General features: G+C 38.8%; 1 protein-coding gene across 1 annotated transcript; it reads right to left on the bottom strand.

The window, feature by feature from the left end:
• Positions 1-15,166: 15,166 nt before the first annotated feature.
• soxB1 (HMG transcription factor SoxB1) lies at positions 15,167-18,994 on the bottom strand. Its single transcript, NM_001128858.1, is given in 2 exon segments — positions 15,167-17,268; positions 18,533-18,994. Coding segments are annotated over 2 exon segments (1,245 nt in total). The 5' UTR covers positions 18,845-18,994; the 3' UTR covers positions 15,167-16,335.
• Between the last annotated feature and the right edge of the window lie 150 nt (positions 18,995-19,144).

The following is a 19,144-nucleotide window of genomic DNA, read 5'->3' as shown; positions in this document are numbered from 1 at the left end:
TCAAACGCAGAGTAGCTGTTGTTTCAGTTGAGGTCTACCTGTTTTTGGAACCGTTTCCTCTTAATTCGTAAACGGCCAATTTCGACGCTCTGGTCGATATCAGATTCTAAAATAACCGACTTCCTGGTAGCTGCTGTTTCGTTTTGACGCTATAGCTCCAACGGCGATAGAGAGCCAAGGGCACAAAATATTTTACTACCTCAACTTTTTCAATTTTAATTTTAAAGTTGCATTTAGCGCGAAAATCAAAATTTTGTTACGTATCGAGGAAAGCAATTGCTGCAATGCGCCTTTAGGCGAGCAAAGAGCGTTGAATATACGCCATTTTGGTTGCGGCGTAGCCCACACGAGTGACACGCGCTGTATACAATAGGAAAGAATCTATTCTATTGTGACAAGTGTCTATTCTATTTCACCTTCACTGGAAGTCCAGCGGTCCATTGATAGTAAAACCTCTCTATTGTCGAACCGAATGGAGATGCCGCCGTATTGTCTTTTTCCGCTAGCGCCATTATCCCCGCCGAGGTTTCGCTGGCACAATTGTCCTTAGATTCTAAAGCAGTTTGTAAAGTGTGTGGAAGAATAGACGACGTCGCCCATTCAAGCTTTTGTTTTGATTTTCATAGAATAAGATTTTCCCAGGCTGTCAGATCATTTTGACAGGCCGTGTCTCTTGTCGTTACTGCATTTCTATTTTGTAAGGATGAGATCCTACAGCGTGGTATGCTATATGGAATTTGGTATCTTTGGCAATAATTAACTTATTACCATTTACTGTATATTGTCTTGGACGCAAAAGCACGTTCTTTCCTTTAAACCTCATTACGTTGGAATACATGGAATAAATATTGTGTTACTTCTGATCCAAGGCATAATGTAAACTTAGTCTTCGTTAAAAATTAGCTAAAAAGGCAGTCGAAGGGTTGATATAGAACAAATTTTTTATACTGGAGAAATGAATTAAAAAGCGTATGTATATGACGTTTCGAGCAATTTATAACCCACACACCCAAACGCATGAGCTGGATATACAGCCAACGTTGAAATCTCTTCAGTCTGCCTCACATTTCGGTTCGCCAAACCAAACCGCGCAACACAGCGGGGGTCCTTTGTCCCAAGTCTCCTCATGCGAGATAAAATGCGGTCGTCCCACAGCGGGGTAGTGCTATGTATTGTCTTGATCCATCATTACGTCGTAGTTATTGGCAGTCTAAAAACAAAGTGAATACTGACGTATGCAAGGATTTTGTAATTACCCAACGCTGATATAATGTAAAGCATTATTGCAATATTCTTAAACATTTATAAAAGTGTATCGGGTTTATTTAAATATTATAAAGTATGGTAGGGTAAGATGGCCCATGATGTCATGTTTTTATCGTCCCATTTGGTAGTAAAGAAAAAAAAAACTTATACGCAGGCGTGTATTAAATTAACGGAACACCCATGTTATAAAAACTGTCGTTGCCAAGCCACGCAAAAATAAATAAGCTATATTCATTCATTGTAAGGGACGGTAGTGTCATACTTTTTATTACCGCACCAAAACTCTAATTAAAATTATGAACAAGCTTAAACAACGGCGTTTCCACGCGCGAAGTGGAATTCTACCAATGTCACAAAAAATAAGTCAATTCAAATTTGAAACCACGAATTCTAACAATTCGTAACACACACAACAATTGACGTAGTAACTCATTGCTAATCACCAATCCATGACGTATGTACCAGGTGCTACGTCATGCTGTACCAAGCACTGCAGCATTTGTGCAAAGATGTTGTTTCGTTTCTACTTCGCTTTGTCGTACAATATCTCAAGGTCGCTCAACAAAGCTATAAATCGTAATACCGTCTCCTTAAAAACCGCTTTCTATTCTCGCCATCCCAAAGTAAACGGTTCGTTTGTTTTACGCCGTGCAGGTTAACGAGTATATTGGGTGACTAATTGCGTGTTGATTTTGTGTGATAAATCCTTTTGAGGCGAGCGTTGGCCAAACATCCGAGTCTGTGTAGCCAGCTGTTATTTTATCTCAAACAATTCCTTGCTTGCCACCTTATGAAGCTTAAGACGGCGCATGTGTTGTTTAAATTTGCTCTTCAAGGATATGATTAACTGGTATTTGTGCAGTAGTGATAGATATAATATTTGTTTCTTATGCCTTGTCATAGAATTAGGGTGTGCATTTGGAGTTCCCGGTACCTATAGATAAAGATAGATTAAAACTGTTTGCGGCATTGCTTGTTTTAAAAACTTAGCACAAGTATGCCGAAACGTTTAACAAATTATCGTTACCCACACATATACCTCACTATAGGCCTAAATAGGAAGTTTTTAGAAAGTTTGTAAATATTCAAGCGATGTGTTGATCAAATAAAAACTCATGTTCGGAACTCACGATGTATTAATGCAAATAGAATGATTTCTGCGTCATCGGAAATCAAACTAAACGGGAATCTCATATTTGTATAAGCAGGTGTCGGCTATGACTTAATATCCATAAAACAAACGGAAAATTCCTTTGATATTTCGGAGCTTTTTGACCGGGAGTAATTGGCCAACTCGTCCGGCCTAAGTTTCATTATTGTTCTACGGCATAGCTTGTCGTAAAGTACTCCACCCTTATAGAATAATAACTGTAATAATAAGCTTCCATAAACTGCCATCAGTGGGTCTTGAATCTCGTTGGTAGCACCCTGGGTGTTCGGGTAATGGGCCAAACCCCAGTCTAAACTCCAGGTCCCATGGCGTGGCCCTATAACGTGTTTCCACTTTAAGTTTATATGATTAAAACAAAACTGCAGCGTTCAGTTATTACTGCCCGTTTCAGACTATGGTTTCTGTTTACTTTAGAAACACTTTAAAAGTTTTTACTGTTCTGATGTTGCGCTTATAGTTGCATAGCGGTTTCTTTGCTGCATTTTATTGCAATACGTCAATTTCGATATATATAATAGGTTAAGGTTATAGTCCATGATTTCTTTCTTTTTTTCGTGACATTAGGTAGTATAAACAAAGAATATTTACAGAACTATGTAACCGTATCCTCACGACTCTAAAGAATGGTGTTAATTGTTAAAAACACGATTAGAAAATGTGGGATATTTTGTGCTAACGGTATCTATCTTACCCCATAGTCTTGTTAGATTTAACGTCCTACACTCTTTAGCGTTCAAAAAACGTAAAAACATATATCGTTGTATCTTGTGTACAATCGAGTTACCTGTTTTTGGTTCCCGCTGGTTGGAAAGTGTAACTCACCGGCTTGGTCAAGCTATATACCCCGTGTTTCCATAGAAGTAGGTCTGTTGATATAGTTAGTTGTACATTTCACTTCTTAATGTTTGTGCAAAGGTCTCTCTATTGTTTCGGGCAAAGAAAGTTTCCTTTACGTCCATATTTCTGTTATTACAACTGTTAGTACAAACGTTGGCGCAGGAATTTTGATCTATCAACGTAAATTTCATTTTTGTAAATTTTGTTTTTATATAATTTTTTTCTGGGTATTCTTAACTGTTCAATATTAAATTTTAAATTCAGTATTTCGATCGTTTTTCGCCTTTAAAATGCCTTTACGTTCATACTTACGTTCATACTAGGACGCAAAAGTTTATTCAATTTTATTTTTGGGTTATTTTGCTCTGTTTGTGTATTTTTAATATACCCCAATCTAAAATCTAATTGGGTATTAAGACATCGACTTCGAGAAAGATTTTCTGTTTGTCTTTCGTTTGATGGAGCGATGTAAGGTCCACACCCGCGGGGTTACGAAAGGTCAGCTCGTCTGTGACGCAACGATGGATCGATTATGCGGCAATAATAGACCAAGCAGTATATAATCACACCACACTATATTGTAAAGTTTTATCAAAACCGAATTCCTAGAATTAAGGTTTTCAAACCTTAATAGTTATATAGGTGGGGGTAAAATGAGACATGTTTTCGTTTAGAGTTTTCTTGTCCCATTTGGTAGTAAACAAAGAATATTTACAGTATTATAAGCGCATCCCCACGACTTTTAAAGAGCGTGGAACGTATGGGAATTAAATGCTAATAATATCTCATCTTACCCCACAGTACTAAACGCACAGCGTTATATAAAGCCAGTTAACAGCGTGCAACCAGCTCCAAAACTTTCAGTTCGTCTACACAGGCAGAGTGCCGCCTTCGGAAAACAATCTTGTTAGCTCAGCAACCAACAGCAAACTGTTCTAGCGAGATTTTAACGACCCAAAACTTTTTGATGGACCGACTATTAACTTTCCAAAATCCGAGTTAATTTTTAACCCAACAACTCATCGCGTCAAGATTTATTACATTTCACTTTTCCTAGTTAAACAAATACGAAGCAGCCATGCTTTTTACCAATGTTTTTCCTTATGTCTATATAGCGTGTTATAACGATTGTCGTTTTGCTATTAATTCTCATGTTGTGTTGAATACGACCATTTATAGCTAATTTGTTGTTAATTGTTAAAAACACGATTAGGAAATTTAAGTTATTATGTGCTAGAGTTATTCCATCTTACCCCATACTACTATATGCATAACTATTGTTGTCATGTATTTTATGTTTGCAATAGCTGAAAAATCGTGAATTAAGTTTTCTATACTATTATCACAGTTTCCTGTTATTTAGTTTGTTTCGTATTTGCATAGAATACGCTATGAACATTTCTTGTTCATTAAAGGTTAATACGCATCTGTCGTGTGCGGTGGGCATGATTGATTTTAATATTTGATTTCGTTCCTGTCGTTTGTAGCTCGTTATAGCTTGCTTTGATGTTTTGCTTGTTCAAATAGTCGGGGGAAGTACGAGCCTACGCTGCCAGTTTTCGCTGAAACAATCCTTCTCGCGCAAACACATAAGCGTTTATGACGTCACTATCGCGACTCACGCCCGAGTTTCGAATCGCGCCAGTCGATTAATTTCGCGCGAGCTGTTTGCGCCGCTGTGACGGAAGAGCCCGGGGTTGATTTGCAGGTTCGGCGGCAAATAAGCGACCCGATCAAGGCAAATAAAACAAGTCGATCGATCTCCCCGGGTCGGCCCTCCCTTCGTAAAACACACATCTTACCCGCACGTATAAACGCGAACATTATTTTGGTCCGTAATAAAATGGCCTCAAAATTAATCTAACTTTGACTTTTCCACCCAAAGCAGGCTAGTGGTTACTATAGTTATGGCATTACCTAGTGACGATTATTATTTTGGTCGCTTCAACAAATGACCCCAATGGCTTATACTTTCGATATGGTTGTGTAATATGGGTTGTTGTGTTTGCACCTCCTATCTGCATAGCCATCTTGTTGTAAAGTATTCTACCCTATGTACAGTGTTTGATAAATATCTATATTCATAGTGGGCAACAAAACAATATACTCAATCCAAATTAACCGATCTATTCTGTAATTTTGAAGTTAAACAAACATCACATGCAGTAACCGCCTCGCGTCTACCAAGGACATCGCATCAAAACCGACATGAATTGTTAAAAAGGCTCTGGTCACACATAGTACAGGTTCACAATGCCATCATTATAGTTTGGCTTCGGTCGCACATGGTTCACGTCCGTGGCAGAATGCCATCATCATAGCATTCATGGCGCTTCCGAGTTTCGCAACCGGTTAAATTATGAATGAGCGGAAATCATCGTCGATAAACCCATGTAATCTTGTAAATCGCTTAATTAGTTGAACTATTAGCTCATAATAAATTAACTATTTAATCCTTTTGAATAATGTATCTCTCGCGTGCCATGTAGGAATAATTACACTCTCGTGGAATATACAATAGGTTGGGGTAAGGTGGGACATGTTTTTATTCTCCTTTATCTCCTCATTTAAGAGTATATTTACAGAACTATTTTACCGTATCCTCCCGAAAGAGCGTTAAAGTTGTTGAAAACCAATTAAGAAGTATGGGACATCATGTGCTTATACAGTATCTGTCTTCACCCACAGTACTATATATAGTATGGGAAATACGGGACACTTTTAGCACAGAATATCCAAACATATTGATCGCGTTTATAACAATTAGCAACAGTCTATGGGAGTTGTAGGATTACGGTTTTTTAATTCTTTGAATGTTCTTTGTTTACTAACAAATGGGATAAAAAACTAGAATAAAAAGGTGTCCCATCTTTCCCCACTCTACAATATAGACAAACGTAAAGTTAGCCCGCCAATATATTCTCTTAAAATCCCTTGGTAATTTGCATTTACCTGTTCGCATTTTACCACAGAGGGCATATATACATATACTCCCGTATTACAAGCTCCCCGTATCAGACTACTACACACATACGTCCCATTTTTATTGTCAGGTAAATTCTATCTCCACAACTCACGCCGTTTAATTTCTCCCAATAAAATTTTGCGAGCAGTGATAAATTTAACTGCCTCGGCATATGTTACGAGTCTACACCGTTAGCCCTTGTTTTAACGTATATAGGACCACATCAAACGAGTTAGATAGCAAAACGCATCGTTTAATCGGAATCCGGTCGTTTATCGTCCATGAGAATTTTCAAACAGCTGGTGCGGTATATATATAACATTTCGAAGACGATATCTTTACGAGTTCTTAATCACGAGTATTTAAGTTATTTTCCTTATGCGTCATTTGAACGCTTAATATTGTGCTTTGCTTTAATGGTAACAGGTAGCTGTTCGGTGTAATGACCGCACGTAATAACACACCAGCAGTGAAATTTTGGGCTTCGTTCCGGGTCTAGTATGAGAGATTGCCTTAAAATTCTCGGGTACGTAGGCACGACTGCCCCGTTCCCACGCTTGGTAATGCAGACGTAGCGACTAGCTGTAGTTACATTACCCCCAACACCGACTGTGCGTGTGCGGTTCGTATGTGTACACACGTTGCTGTATACACCATAACATTCTACGCATACGGATGTGATATTCGATACTTCTCTTGTGAGTTTCGAAACTTCTGCCAAGATTTGTGGGAACTTTATTTTCACGTGGGTGTTTTTACGCTTGAGTGATGTTTTAATGGCAGTTGTTTGTTTCGCTACGACGTAGGTTCCTATGAACCACTTAGCTGAAGTCACATATATTTTTACGCAATTTAACAACGCTGTTTTTTGTTAATATTATAGGTTAGGGTAAGATTGTTCATATTTTCGACTGTCCATATTTTCGTTCTCGTAGAATGGTAGACCCTCATGACTCTAAATAAGCATTGTTATTTGTTTAAAACACGATTAAAAAAGGAAGTATGGAATATTATGTTCTAACAGTACCCATCTTGCCCCACCATTTTACCCCACAGTGCTATATACTCAATTACCCATTTTCAAAAGTTACACAACCCAGCAGAACAAATTTCAAATAAAAATTCATATTTCTCTTTAACCTTGTCATTTAAATATGCAGTCATGCATATCGTAGTGTGACCACAATGATTCAACTCACTCACGCGAACCATATTTTGTTGCGTGACAAAAGATTTTCTCCTAACGTAAACTCTTGCTCATACAAACGTAAGTTATTTTTAAGTTGTATGTTTGCGTCCCATCTTCTACGGGGCGTGGGTTTGTGGTCCGTCATTTCCTCCTACTCTTGACCAACTATATCCATATATACAAACACTCGCTGCTTGGCCACATGTGTTTGTAAATGGTTATAAGTATGTGTATTTGTATACACGCAACTTTCACTGTGTTACGTTGCTGGTATACATGGTTTGCCACAATAATATTTTTAGTGATAATGTTTTTAGTTTATTTCGCTTAATTTATAGGAAGGTATTTATTAGTGTATATGTGCCATTGGTGAATACTTTGCAAAGCGCAATAGTGTTTTTGTTTTGGAGTTTTGGTGTCCTCAGATCGACTTCTATATGTAAATTACCTGTTGCAAAGAAAACAACTTTTTGTTCAAAACACCTTTTCCGTCATTTGTATACCAACCTTTAGACGTCTTAGTTATACAGATCGACTTCTTATATTTACATTATGTTCAGAATTTACACCTTGACCGTGCGTCGCATGTTAAATGCACATGTTATATTTACGAACATGTTGAATGCGTAAAGGTTTATAAGGTCTACGACATACTCTGTAAATCCCATTTAAAGCAACTATAAACGTGTGCTTATATATAGAGATCCCCCTAAGTTACCACAGCCTGTGTATTGGCTGCCATACATATCACAGCCCAGCAACCAGAGCAAATTCTTGAATCCCATATCGCATTGAAGGACGCTCAAGAACAGCACTTCCCGACTTGAGTGGCCTCTAAACCTGGCCTTTCCTGCGATTATACCCGCCCCAGTTTTGTTTTAGCGTCCTTGTTTACTTTAGAAAGCCCGGCAACTTGAGGCGTCCTACGCTAGACTTAGCCCGTTTCCTCCCTGCTTATTCCCGTCACGGTCCGGGCAGCTTCATGCTGCGATCTTTAATTTGGTCGCTGATCGATCTGGGTGGCGAACCGACACTCGTACAGACAGGGATTATGGCAAAGTAGTCATGATGAATTACGAACACATACGCGCACGTGTACAGGAATAAATGATGATTTAAATATTTCATATATATTCATAACGTTATAAACGTGAAAACTCGTAAGCGCGCTTGGTGTGTATGAAACAGGACACCCGTGATGTAACTATAAGTCTCGTTGCCCCGCCACACGAGTAGAAATATCTATCTATTACTAACCGAAAATTCGATTTTTTCGAATTTAAATAAAGCATATAATATGCCTTATAATTTAAAGCATATAATATGTTACTTGGTCTTTCTATTAGTTGGTTGCAATAACTTGCACGAACATTTATGCTAACAGTAACCATCTAATGACGCTGTAATTAAGTCATTGTCATTAGAACAAACCATATTGGTTTATATTTTATGCCGCACCGTTTTAGAAACGCCTATATATTCTATTAAACATTACAAAATATCAGGCATAACAGTGGCACCGTGTATACCACTATCGCGCGTTGTATAACTTCATGTATACTCGTAACTTGATCCCGAATCCGGCCATTTTCCTGTTGCATAAATACAGTAATCACCGCAAAGCCGTCGCCGCTCCCTTGGAGTAGTCTTGATGACGTAATACAGTGGCAACTCACTTTTAGCACGGGTCGTTGGGTACGTTTACTTTTGGGTGGCTCTGAATATGAAAGGCCAAAGCAGTTTTGTTGCCAAAATCGTTTAGGGGAAAGTGATTGAAACGAAGGCGCGTGCCTGATGTATTATTGGACGCAAGTCATGTACTTTTAAAATGAAAGTGTCGCTTTTGGGGGGGTTGAATGTGTTTGCTAATTATTTTGGGGGTTGAATTTATTTGCAAATAGCATCGTTCAGTTTTTATTCACATTAATGCATAAGTTAAGGTTTTACAAGAGCGTTTAAGCCAAATAAAGCTTATTAAATATTGTTTATTTTCTGTTTATGGTGTGAGTTACACATTGATGTTATACGTTTTTATTTGTGTTAGTGTCATTAGTGTTATTATATTTGTGTTAGTATTATTGCCAATTTGCGTTATGCGCCAACGTACGCTGCAAAATGTCCCCTCAAATATGCTGCGTATAGTCTTCGTACCACTCGCTACCCCGACACGCTAAAATGGGAGCTGACAATTTTGTTTTTCGTTCGAATTCTGTTTCGTTACCTCTACCGTTTCCTGCGTTCAGCATCACACACAGTTAGAGGTTTGTTTTTATTTTTTGAGCCATTGCGGGGACCCGAATATCGACCTGCTGGGCTGGGTCCAAAGTTCTGGTGGTTTGTACCGTTTAACCCCGCCCCCCTAGCCGCCCGACCCCGTCTACGTACATAGCGGACCCGGAGATATCAAGGGGCAATGCTTTGCTCATCTAGGCGTAGTTGGGAGCCACACCTCAAAATGTCGTCTTCGGGAAATGGCTAATACGCAGTTGTAGGCGGGCGTCGTTTAGCGCGACTATTTTAGGAATACGATGCCATAAAGCAGAACTGGGTAAAACCGCTGCGTCAATCACTCGAAAATATAGTCTTGTACATATAGTAGGGTTGGGGAAGATGGGACACCTTTCCATTCTAATTTCTCGTCCTTTTAGAAATAGTCAACAAAATACATTTAAAGAATTCTAAAACAGTATCCTCACGACTCCCATCGACCGTTGTTAACTGTTTAAAACACGATCAGGATATTTGTATATTATGTGCTTAATGCGGCCCATTTTAGCCCACAGTACATACTTCGGCAATACATATGCTTTATGGGTACAGCATCACGTTTTTAACTGAAGCCATTTCCATACTTTTATTCATATGGTGTTTTGACGACTGTCGTTTTGCTGTTGAGTGATTACTTCTTCTCGTTTAGAAGATAAATAAACAGCTTTGTTATATACTAAAAATGGTATAAGATACAGAAACACACACACGAATTCGTCAAGTGCTTCATAAAAAAAGGCGTTGGACAAGTCGTTTCCTTTTCTATTAAATCCCCAAAATTGGAATTGGAAAAGTGTCTTTTCCTTCGCGTGTGAATATGGACAATGGAGTGGCGAACAATGAGGCACGCGTTGTCATTGTTTCGTCATAAAACTCCACTTTCTTGCACGAGCCACCCCAAGGTAGACTACTCGAGCGGAAATCTATTGTGATGCAACAGTGTCGCTTCCATGGTATCTTCGTTCGTGACGAAATCAATTAAGACTATGACGTGACAAATAGTGTTGGCACCTTTCGTAAACCAGCGTTTTGTTTGCCAGTTAAAAAAAAACGAAGCTAAATTATACGCAATATGGCAGGTCTCGGGTGCGAAATGAAATAACCGAAATAGCCAAATAGTGCTGTCGTTGTCGCCACGTGTAGAATATAAAGCGTTTAAAGCCCTGTATTCGAGTTAAATCAACTCCGGTTGCCACTTGAAAAAAAAAGAAAGTATACGAGAAAAATATTACGTTGCCACGTGTGTAAGATATAGAGCATGTAGAACGTTTCCTACCATATACAGAGTTGAAACCAGGTGTCTGCCTTCGGCGTCTAACTGCAACGTGTGAGAGTGAATGACGCATTGCTGTCCCGTTTTTTTAACCGTGTGAAACACACGATGGGTAACGGTGTCTGAAACAATAGAATATGGGAACCAGAGAAAACGACGCTACCCAATTGCTCATACTGCAGTTGCTACTTAAATGCCCACAACCTGAGCCCATAATGTGTTGCTTGTTAAATACGCCTTTATTATAAAGAGAAACCACTATTGTGAGTTTGTATTTAAAAGCAAACAACCAAAAAGGCCATGTTTTATATTAGTCCATATTATGTTTCTGTTATGGGTTATAAAAGATAACGTAAAACAAAGTATTTTACTCGCCACAGTAGGAATGATTAAGAATAAGAGACTAACGATGCCATTTTGGGCGCAATGTCTATTATGTGTTGTATTTCGTAGCCCTTGATACTGACTGTTATTTCGTTACGAGAATCGTCCAACTTTATAAGCACTTGATCAGGGCCAGTCACGGAATCCACCACAGTTTTTCATTCAAAAAACAAATCATAAAGTAAACTCAAACGAAGTTGAGTTGTCGTTGTTGTCCATGTTTTAAATTCATCCTCCATAATATACCCACGTGTATATCATTACCTTTACTCTACGTGTTGGTCGATTGCGTTATCTTTGCGCTTCAGTGATTCGCGTACAGCTTGTCCCACGGCCCGGAAATTCAACTACCGTAAAAAGTGGTGAGAACAAAAAGCACGTGAGAGAGTGATAATATAACACTGTGGTACGTTTGATTGAGGGCATAATATGGTTCATAAACATAAGGTGTGCGACTTTTCGAAAGGTACAATATGTACCAAATATTCGGGGTAATATGGGCCATGTTTTATTCTTATTCCGTCCAATTTGGTAGAAAACAAAGAATAATTATACAAACGTATCTTCACGACTTAAAAGAAGCGTTGTTAATTGGTAAAAACACGATTAAGACGTTTGTAACCGAGTATATATCCTTGTACTTCTTTGAAAAACATAAATTATATATATAAAGTTATTTCATATATTATCACATGGAAACATTCCGTTTGAGGAGACCTCGCCTTAAAACAATCATCTAGCCAGCTTTCGAGTTAATTTGGTCACAGGCTGAGCAAATATTGTAAACGCATCTCTGTTTACTGCCCGTTTCGTGGCTTGTGTCAGTGCGCGCGTAAAATCTGAATCGTCGCGACACTTTCTTTTCAGTGTTGCCGGCAGTGCTTTTCGTCGCGTTTGTTTTTTCTGAATAAAGGAATGTAACTTAGGTATTGTGGCATGGCAACAACAGTCGTTAAAACACGGGTATTCATACACCTCGTGCCTGCTTACAAGTTCCCACGTAGGTAACTTTATGGTTAACCATTTTCTTGAAAATTTTATTTAATATAAGACTAATCATTTCGACAACCCCTAAGAAATCGTTAGGTTTACACAGTTTCCTTTAACTGTCTTGCCTAATGACATATACCCTCAATATGGTAGCAACGTCGAACCTTGAACCGTAAGATTTTTTACTCGGCAACACTTGCTTTCAATTGTCGGTCTTAAGACACTCATAGTAGTTGAGCTGTACTTAGGAGCACGACCGATGGGGAACTAATTTGGAGGACCACTGCGTTAGGAATTAACATTCGTCGTATACGAGTAATTTCAGCAGTGATGTGACCATTCTAATTTAGTTATGTTCAACATGCTTTTTTAGCTATATTCGACACAACTCATTTTTTTGTATTCCTAAACCAAAATGGTGTAGCGTGTTTTCTCATTTACCCCAAACAACTCTTAAACGCATTTACATTGCTGGAAAAACGAAACCTCGTAATTTTGTACATGTTAAATCAAAACACTTTTATTAATAACTGAGTGAATGAAACTTGTTTTATCCTTGCATGGCGGGGAAACGACAGGCGTTATAACACGGCTGTTCTGTTCCATACACCTCGTGCCCGTTTATGATTTACCACGTATGTAGCTTTGTGGTTATATTAGTTTTTTTACGCAGTTAGAGTCTATTGTGTTATATTTGCATTCTTACAACCAATGTCTTGTATAAAGCGTTGCTTATGATCTTATTATTGTGAAAAGCGGTTAACTACTTCGGGAACACTGAGCGGTAATGGCCCTCGAGCAACGGAGTGGGTCCGCTCATACGTCTGTAGGAACGCGTGTTACTTGCTGTAGCGCACTTGAAACGAACATATACTCCATTAACGTTGCTTTAAATGCTTGAGTTATTTAGTGATCGCGTCGTATTTTCACCGGTTTTTCTTACGATTCATTTAAGTTTTATTTAAATAAAGTGTTCGTTTTACAGTGTAAGATGGATACCGTTAGCCCATAATATCCCATATTTCCCAATCGTGTTATTAACAATTAACAATTATCTTTTAGATCGTGTAGATACGGTTATGTATTTAGTGTCAAAATTATTCGTTTACTACCAAATGAGCCGATAAGAGAGAATGAAAACATTAACTATCTTATACCCCAACCTTATGTGTTTTATATGAATGTAAAATGACAGAATGTCTTTGCCAAAGGGCGCCTTGGATAAATCGCATGTCTACTTTTAATTGCGTTTTTGCATAATATTAACCATATATAAAACGAATCAATACACGCGTTAATACCCTTTTTGTTCAAAAGTCAAAAATTCGTCTGCCCATTTTTACGCTTCCGTAAAACAAAAGCTTGGCTGTAATAAGACGGTGTACAGGATCGATATTTTTCCTTGGGGGGCAAAGTCTTTTGTTTTGATGGAATTAACTTTGGATTACATGCCAATTCGAGGTAAAACAAGCTTATTAATGCTACATGCCAATATGTAGAGACAATACGTACATCTGCTGTTGAAAATTAACCACACCGAGTTACATATAATACCTAACATAATAACCCCCTACTAAGTGTGACCCATGCTATGTTATGCAACTATACCATCACCCAGATACTGAATATAAAAATTCTCTGTTTTTTTCAATTGATCTTAACATAAAGCAGATTTGAAGGGTGTTTAAGCCAGTCAAAAACAAAAGCCAATCGGCACCTAATTTGTAAAACAAAATCGAATGAATTTGCTTAATTAATTTGTTTTAAATGTGAACTCTTTTATACAGTAGGGTGGGTAAGATGGGGAAAGTTTTCAATTTTTTTTATCGTCTTGTTTGGTAGTAAACAAAGAGTATTTACAGAATTTTATGGCTGTTTCCTCACGGCTGTAAAAAAACTTTGTTAATTGTTAAATCTGTTAATATGAAATATAAGAAATTGTGCTCTAACGGTTTCCATCTTACCCCGACCTAAAATCTTCGATGTCTTTCTACAAAACGCGACGAAGCGCTGTTTACCGTCACGGTATGACGTCACAGTGCACATTACCAGCACTTTATTTCGTGAACATTAACGATGGTATGTTATCCAAAGCAATCTACAACCCAGTCTGGGTTTCGCTGTTTATAAAACGTACTTAGGAAACTCGCTGTTTACTACGCTTGGCTGGCTTACTAATTTATATATTGAGAATAACCGCTTCGTACAGCCTCAAATATCGTGTAAAGTTACAAAAGCTTAGACAAATTACTTTTGATAAAAAATATAACTGCACACATATATGACATAGTTATCTTTATTTCCAGGTGTTTCGGTTTAAAATATAATATTATGAGGGTAAGATATATAACGTTGGCACATAATGTTCCCAATTTGCTAATCGTGTTTTAAACAATTAACAATGCTCTTTTAGAGTGGTGAGGATACGGTTTTATAATTCTATAAATACTCTTTGTTTACTACCAAATGGGAGGGAAAAAGCTTGTACATTGTGTCACGGCCTTTTATACTGAAACCATTTTCAGTGAAATCAAAGCTAATCTAAAATTGACAGTTGCATTCAATATATATAGGCTGTTGTGTTCGTATTGAAAATGACTTGAAAATTCTTGTATTTTTCACTATAACCTCCATTTTGTATTTTCTATCTTAGTACAAATTCTAGTGGTCGTTCTATATAGTCAAAGTATTTTTAAATTTAACTAAATATAGATTTAAGTTTTTCATTTTGTGTTTTAATTTCTAATACAAAATAGTAACTGTCCCAAACTTCTAACTGTCTTTCTAGACTTTCATAAAATACAGATTCAAAACACAAAAGTATTGGTTTCAATTATTTTATTGGTCACTACATTTTACTAGACAGGGCCGTTCAACAGCAAAACGCAAGAAGAAAAATTGAATGCTCTCAAGTGGGTTAGTGGTAATGTACAGTTGTTAGTTTCACAACCAGCGCGGTATATATTCTTTCGAGAGCGGATTTCAGTACGTTTTAGGCTACGTTGTACAGTGACAGTGGTTACGATTGAGCTATCGACAATACTACAGCCTTTTTGAGGCTGCAGCATGTGTGGGTTGTAGCGTTCGCATGGGGAACCGGAATCATAAATTTACAAATTATTTGAAGCAAAAACATTCGAAGGATTTACAAAAGTTTGATGTGGTGGCACAGCGCTGTGGGTTTGCTACACTACTGGCTCGTAAAGTGGACAACCCCAGAAGTAGGTTGCTGTAGAAAGTTGAAACAAAAGCGGTGGTGTAAAATCTACCTTGAAAAAAACTATAATAACATAACTGTAGAACATTCAGACACAAAATTGACTTCGATTCTAAAGGGAAAAGACTAACATCTATCATATAACGCAAAAGTTTCGTAACGAGTTATAATGGGTTTGTGTCTTGCCAAAAATTAGCAATATTATCATGTTGGAAATGGACAAAACTTCCAAATAGGTAACGTGTATATACAGTTGATTTAAGTCTGCAATATATTGGTGCTGCCACGTTGACATACGTCATTCATATGCAGAATCACAAGATGGAAATAAATAAAAGTCAGTGGTTTTAGTAGATTGTGAGTGAAATCAAATTGAAGATTGGATGCTTACTGAAGATACGGGGCTGGGTTGCAAACTGTGTTATATTAAAAGGCACAAACGGCGAATTAAAAACTGTACAGCAGAAAACGCGGCGATAGTTAAAACGGTGCAGTTGCGTTTCTGGGCAAAGTCCCGAAATAAATCCAGCACCGCTGGACTGTTAACTTATAAAGCTACATGTGTATAGCTTATGTACAATGTCACAGTTTAAAAGCTTAAATTAGACGGAAAATTAAAACAAAAGACAATATACGCAACTTCAATGGTGATAGGTCGTTCTGTGGTTTTAGTTTCAGATCCTAGGCTTCTTTTCCAACTCGTGCTCGGCTGGCGCGGCTTCTACACGCGAGGTGTATGTTTTGAACTTCGTGTTATAGACTGGGTGACGAACTCCTACATATGCGCAGGCATGTGCATAGGCAGCTGGCCCATAGATGTAGAGATGGGGTAGTGGGTGCCTGGACCGATTGAATTAAGCCGGGAGAGTCCAGGGCTATGTGATGGATCGGTCGGTGTGGTTGCGGAGGCTGGTTGCTGCTCGCTTATGGGCAAATACATCTGACTTATCGGCAGTTGGTGTGAATGTAATGGTAGCATCGACTGTAGTTGCTGGTGTAGGGGACTTCCCCCTGATGACGCAGCCGCTGACGTCACAGACGAAGCACCTGGACTGGTGTTAGCTGGTGAATGGACGCCGCTGCTACCGTGATGGGATCCCGCCATGCTGTGTAGAGAGTTTGTAGGTGTATGGGCTTGTGCTACGCTGTATGCAGGCGACCCACCCACGCTGTATGCTGATTGTGCGTAGCTGTTGTGTTGGCTGGTTAGAGAACTCATGCTGGGTAAAGTGGTGGGAGTACTGTAGCTTGGATAATACATTTCGTATCGGTTCGCAGCAGTTCCACTGTTTGCCATAGCCGGGTAAGCGTGTGGAGAAGGCGCCCCGTATGCCATTGGGTCTTGCGAGCCCGCCATCATAGAGTGCTGGTAATATTGCGAGTAATCTATCGGTGCCGCGGACATGTGAGATCGTTGACCGGAAGCCGACATTTGTGGTCCCGCGCCTCCGCCCATAATACCACCTGGGCCCATTCCAAACTTGTTCTCTTTCTTAAGGATCGCCTTCGTTTTGCGGCGTGGTCGGTACTTGTAGTCTGGATGTTCCTTCATATGTAGAGCGCGCAGCCGTTTCGCTTCGTCGATAAAAGGTCGCTTGTCGGAGTCTGAAAGGGTTTTCCATTCCGCGCCAAGTCGTTTGGAAATCTCAGAGTTGTGCATCTTTGGGTTGTCCTGTGCCATCTTTCTGCGTTGCCCGCGAGACCACACCTGTAAATCGACATAAACAACTTAACCAAAAGTCTAGATGTCTGTAGCGTATGTGTTATCATTGTCAGTTAATTGTTTCAATGTAATTATCGCTCGAACTTCGATTTCATTGTTTTGGAAACAATGCAATTCCACAACGTAACCATTGCCATTGTTCACAACAGTTGCAATTGTTAAAACAATGGGTGTCTAGAATCGCATTGTTCGTATTCTACAACTTGATGCAGACTTCTCGTGCGAGTTCAATCAAATAATTGCTTGACTGGAACTCGCTTGAGGCGCGTTCAATTTTCGCATTCAAGAAAAATCGCGCCCGTACTTCTTTAATTGAACTCCATAATTATTTTGTTTGTTTCTTACTTCTAAGAATACCGCTACGAATCGTTTATGACGTCACATCACATGACGTCGTGAAGCAGCGATATCGAATAAACAAAATGGCGTCGTTAATCGCAAAATACATTTTAATTTTAAATCGAAAAATGTTAATGTTTTTTTTATATTCATGCTGACGACGAATTACTGTGTTGGTTTGGAAGTAAGTTTGACTAAAAACAGTTTAAGAAATAGGTCGCTAAGTCGAGTCATTACATTCATTATATCAGGCAGCTTACCCGCAGCGGCGTGCCCCATGAATAAAACATTGCGGCGCTAACTATCTATATAACTATCCACCAATTGCGATACTGACAAATCCAAACGTTAACTTTACGATCCAAAACGCGGGAACGTATTGACAGTATTATGTGGTTTCGTGAAATATATGTTCTGGCAATAAAACTGAATTGAAAATTCCTGGCCTGTTTACAGTTCTGTTCAAGGCCGAACTTTAAACATACTCCCATAGCCACGATTCGGCCGTAAACGTTTTATACGAAAATAAAATTGGTTAAAACAATCATCTGAGAATTGTCTGTTTTAGGGCGGAGGTATTAAAGTTTGACTGACATTTCAAGTCTATGAAATATTTGACGGGACGAGACGTTCATTAATTAAAGAGCAATGCTTCCAATCGTAAACCCAGCGGTTTGTAATATCACTGAGTTTACAAGCACACAGACCAGCAGTGCCGACTCCAATAAAACAGCTTAAATATATGCGCCAAGCTACAGTCGGCATTTGGCATTTTAAGTTCCCCTTGTACATTTTATTACTGGTAATATCGTACTTTAACAGCCTGTTTTCAAGGACGGATAAAATTTAAAGAGAATATTAAGTGGCGTATGCTAACACTAAATTAAAGATTAAATATAATTACGCTTACCATAAATGCATTCATTGGTCGTTTCACTCTCTGCTCTTGTGGTACTTTGTTGTTGGCGGACGAATTGTTGTTGTTCTGGTTGTGGCTTCCCTGAACGTGGTTCATCATCGGCGGGCTTAAGTGCGTCATGCTCCCGCCGAGATGACCGTTTTCCCCGATGTATGGTTTCACGTCGCCTTGCGAGCCAGAGGTCGGCGTCGATCCGGCAATTGGGGCTGGAGGAGGCAAATGTGCATTGCTTGGTATCACAGGAACCCCTGAGGTCGGGTATGGGATCTGCATCCAGTTTGGGTTGTGGTCAACGGTTAACATGAAGTCGTTCTGAGATGGCTCTTTCAGGAACCCCGGTGGAGTAGGGACGGAGAAGTTTTTGTAAGCTACAAAATCCAGTTTAATGACGTGTGAGACTTTAGGCGAATGTTCGCAAGAATTGAATTAAATATCTTTACTTGATTCCAAACGCTGTAAAGTAGAAGTTTCAGTTAAAAATCAATTTAAAAAACTTCAAACACAAATCACAGTTGACTTGTAACATATTCTGGCTATCGGCTGACAATTTTTAATGGTCCCTATTTTTCTATTTCAGACTTTTTACTCCAGAAATATTCTCGC

The sequence above is a fragment of the Ciona intestinalis genome, chromosome 1, assembly GCF_000224145.3.
Source record: "Ciona intestinalis chromosome 1, KH, whole genome shotgun sequence".
Lineage (NCBI taxonomy): Eukaryota > Metazoa > Chordata > Ascidiacea > Phlebobranchia > Cionidae > Ciona > Ciona intestinalis.
This window is presented reverse-complemented; position numbering and strand designations above follow the sequence as displayed.